Source organism: Limulus polyphemus, unplaced genomic scaffold (assembly GCF_000517525.1).
Source record: "Limulus polyphemus unplaced genomic scaffold, Limulus_polyphemus-2.1.2 Scaffold133, whole genome shotgun sequence".
Classification (NCBI taxonomy): Eukaryota; Metazoa; Arthropoda; class Merostomata; order Xiphosura; family Limulidae; genus Limulus; species Limulus polyphemus.
In genome coordinates this window covers 46,934-51,587 of record NW_013665743.1, presented here as the reverse complement: position 1 = coordinate 51,587, position 4,654 = coordinate 46,934, and the positions used below count along the sequence as shown (strand labels likewise).

At 30.2% G+C, this 4,654-nt stretch overlaps 1 protein-coding gene across 1 annotated transcript in view; it reads left to right on the top strand.

Moving 5' to 3' along the window:
- The window catches only part of LOC106473688 (regulating synaptic membrane exocytosis protein 2-like), a 59,481-nt gene extending 54,833 nt beyond the window's left edge, over positions 1 to 4,648 (top strand). The window contains exons 21-22 of the mRNA XM_022403147.1: positions 2,381 to 2,545; positions 3,804 to 4,648. Coding sequence (XP_022258855.1) covers positions 2,381 to 2,539 — 159 coding nt within the window. The 3' untranslated portion in view covers positions 2,540 to 2,545; positions 3,804 to 4,648. The remainder of the gene's footprint in view (positions 1 to 2,380; positions 2,546 to 3,803) is intronic.
- The last annotated feature ends 6 nt before the right edge of the window (positions 4,649 to 4,654 follow it).

The window sequence follows — 4,654 nt, the reverse complement described above, 5'->3', positions numbered from 1 at the left end:
AGAATTATTCGTATTGTTAAAAATAGTTTTCTATAAAGCTTGAAATATAAACACGGTATTGGAAATAATTATGGAAACATTGAATAAATTGCAAATATTACTAGATTGCTCTCCCTTTATTCTGCCCCCAAGTGGCACAGCGGTATGTCTGCGGACTTACAACGCTAGAATCCGGGTTTCGATACCCGTGGTGGGCAGAGCACAGATAGCCCTTGTGTAGCTTTGTGCATAATTAAAAACAAACAAACAAACCCTTTATTCTGTGAAAATAAACTGCACCACAGTACAGTCACGTGTCTTTAGCTTACGCTGCGATTGGTTGTCATCCAACTAATCAGACAGTGCAACACCAGTATAATGCCTATAGAAGTTCAGGCAGTCATACTATTCACAGATGTTGTGCGATGAATACACTCAAGTCTTCCAGGACAGATATACCACATGTCAAATGTGTAAAACCCCACATTTTAGCTACTGAAGGTGAAATTGTATGTTTCATTAGGAGCTATACATGTAACCACTAATGGTAATAATAAATGTGGCTAAGGTACTAAACTCAAACTTTTTAGGAGTGATGTTAATTAGTTTAGAGTGTGATTTTTACGTGATACATGACAATCCATTAGAGATCTCTTCACTGACCTAAATATAAGTACAGGTTATTAAGATACATATTTGTATCAAAAACAGCTGATTAGGAAAGATAATCAGAACTAAAGGCTGAAATGAGCTTCATGATTTCAAACAATGAAATGAACATTTTTGGAGAAGGATGCTTTTAACAAGTAAATACAAATTGAAACTGTTAGGCAACAATCAACGATGGTTTGTTTAATAGGAGAAAGAAATATCTTGGTTAATGTACAAAATCTACAGCGAAACATGGTTTAGGCCAATGGTGTTTGACATCTATACGAAATTTAAGGTACTATGATTGAAAACATATTCAAGCATATTCTCCTCTACCATGTCAATCCCTCAAGAACAAAACCTATTTGGCAGAGATTCAGCCATTGTGGTTAACCGATACTTGGGGGTAAAAAAATACCGATGAAACAATTACAACCATGATTTGGCCTGCACATAGTTCTATATGATTATTATTAAAGCTGTATGGGCTTATATGGAAACTAAGAAGCCAAAAATCAACCAAACAACTTAGCTGGATTGTGGCATAAAATAAAGAATCTTTTGAACCATGTTTCACCATCGGATAAATATATGGTTGAAAACATGAAGATGGACTGCTCATTTTTAAAACAAATACAAAATGCTAGTGCATTTTTCATATTATTTTTACTTTTCTTTTCAATGTTCTGTAATAAGGTGTTGTAATAATAAGTTGACCATTACTCGTTGTTTCTAACTCTTGTGTGTGTATATCACCTGTGCCTGTCCATAGTTATTTCTAATATAACAACACAATATAATTGTTCATATTTTGTTATTCTTGGATAGTAGAAGCAAAAAAATACGTTGATTTTCCTAACTAATATTCATTACAGATAAATGAGAAGTACATATATAGTGTTTTATTAAAGCTGAGGGTTAGAATACTATTTGAAATTACTTTATGCCTTTTTTTTCATGTGATCATTAAAATGATTTAAAACTAGAAGTCTATTAATTGCTTTAAAACAGAATGTTTGCAAATTAAATATAGAAGCATTACATAATTCAAATCTCCCCCAGTAGCTGAACGTAAGCTTCAAAACTTATAATTCTAAATTTCTTGGCTCTATCCCCGTGTAGATAGTCCAATGTCTGATTGCACTAAAACAAAAACGACGTATAATTAATATTCGAACCATAAAAATTGTTTAATGTCATTTCGTTTTAAACAATAGAAGAAAAAACAGTTTATAGTTTATTCTACAATCACACTGTAATAAAATAAAGTACTAAAATAAAATTATGCAAATTATTTCATATTTATTTTAAATAACATAACATAGAGTCTGCGAATTATTTTATAAAGTAGAGTAGAATACGAAACAGCGCATTATATATTTTCTTATTTCGAAATTATTAATATTAAATCATACAATCTGACCTTTATGAATTACCTCAAAATAATATTTCAAATGTATGTTTCATCATTGTTATTTTATACTTTAAAACCATGAACATATTCATTTCCAAAAAGAAATCAATGAGTAGACTAATATAACAATTATTTAAATTACTAGATACATTTTATTTTATAGACAAAGCAAGAATATATAAATAACTTATAACAATATAATCAGAGAAGACAATCAAATATTAAGTAATTTTGCGCCTTTTTCATATCTGAAAATGAAAAAAAAAATTATCTAAGCCTATTTACTTATTCTATAGTTTAAAGCTAAATCTTTCGTTGTGTTTTATTTCTGTCTAGGTAATGGTGTGGGAACGACAAAAAGGTTTTGAACACAATAAACCACTAGGAGCAGCCGATATCCAACTTGATAGATTGGACTTCTCAAAATTAATTGTTTGCTGGTATCCCCTTTATCCGATCTTGCATGAGGAAATGGGTTCAAACGAATCTGTTTGATTTTATGTAAGACAATCTTTAAATTACCCCAAATGGTTTATAATATACTCCATATATTGCTTGAATTTACAAAACTGTGGGCGTGTAAATGTTTTGTTTATCTTTGCACAGTGGTTACCTTTGCTTCGAATATGCTTCCTCGTGATGCATCAGTGTATCTCTTAAAAGTTATAAATATTTTTTGTACTTTATTTGGTTGAGTAGTAAACATTTGGGGCATTGTTTTTATATTTGTCAGATAAAATATTTCCTGTTGTGTAACATTTTACGACTGTAAACACGTCACTTCTAAAAGCATTATTATGAAAATTATATGTTCTGTTTAGTGATAAAGTTGAACTAAGTTAATAAAGTATTATTATTTTTTGTACTGGTAGAGCTTAAAGATACGAAGAACGTTTAGGATGAGACAGAATTTTATTTCCAATATTCTTTATTTCAATAAGTTTCAGCTGACAAACGATTATGTTAATAGGTCAATATTTATCCGCTGCTATCAGTGTTATATGTTATATGTTCACAACTATAAAATGGCATCTGCACATGGCACTAATTTTTAACAACTTACTGCACTTAAGTTTTTAGAACACATAGTTCTAACTTAGAAACCTGTGCTTTTTTGTGTGTTTTGGTCTCTAAAGCAGGAGTTTGAAAAGTGGGGACCGTAGGAAAGTGTTAGGGGACCCGTAGTAAATACACTTAGGTACTCAGTATCTATAGATTCATAGGGTTGCGGTCTCAGTTAGGATGCGAAATGTTTTGGGGGTCCTTGTGCTCAGGAAGTTTGGGAGCCCCTGCTCTAAAGGACTTTTCGTATGGGTAAATTTACATATTTCTGATGCTAATGAAGCAGCTCTATGTAATTGGATTAATGATATTATACTTTGCATTTTTTCGAACTGCTATGAAAAAGTATCGTTCTGAACTATATTAGGAATAACCTATTGTTGCTCATATCTTCAATACTATAACGATGCACGCTTGTCAGTTATTTTAGTGGTTGATATGGTTTGGCTATAGGAAATAAAATTCAGTTGATTTCCGACCATCGATTACATTATGAAATGAGATACTGTAATAATTTGAAAGATTGAAGATCTAGCTCCAAAAAAAATGTTTTGTCAAATAGAAATTATTATTAGTAAAGTATATAAAGATCTTTAACATCAAGTTAATGGCTATTTATATCTTAGAAATTCATTTCTAAATTATTTACAAAAACACTTATTAAATAAATCATAAAATTTGATCTAACTTGTTTCAGGTGTCTATGCTTATGGAACCATAACTAATACTTTCTTGGTTGGAGTGCTAAAACTGTTCTCGAAGTACGAATTTTGAATAAGGTGAAGAGTAACACAGGCACTTTTTAAAGCAATTTCTTATTTATTTTTAAATAAGTTGTGTTATAATAATATTTTATAATTTTGAAAGTTGAGAATTGTGTTGTTTTTTCGTAATTGATCTAAGTTGTGACAAATTTCAGAGAGTAAATTTTAAAAATAAATATTTTAAAATGAAGCGCACTTGGCGAGGCCTCTAAGTTAAAGTTATAAAAACAAGAAATCTGAAAATCTAAACTATTTTACTATGATTTAACCCGTAAAGAGTTTTCAAAATACCAATGTATGACTCTGGTTTACTGTTGGTTTTGCCGAAGTTAAGATCATACAGAAAGTAGAATTATCAAAATAATTTTGTATTTACTTTGAGAGAAAAAAATGAACTCCATTTGCAAATTTATTTCATTACCCAACAATATTTTTTTTTTAATAATCTTGATACGGTTTTGTTAATTAGTCTAATTTTGATGGACATGTTTCTTGTTAATTAGTCCAACTTTGATGGACATCTTTCTTGTTAATTAGTCAAACTTTGATGGACATCTTTCTTGTTAATCAGTCTAACTTTGATGGGCATCTTTTCTGTTTTTTAGTCTACCTTTGATGGACATCTTTTCTGTTAATTAGTCTACCTTTGATGGACATCTTTTCGGTCAATTAGTCTAACTTTGATGGACATCTTTTCTGTTAATTAGTCTACCTTTGATGGACATCTTTTCTGTTAATTAGTCTAACTTTGATGGACATCTTTTCTGTTAATTAGTCTAACTTT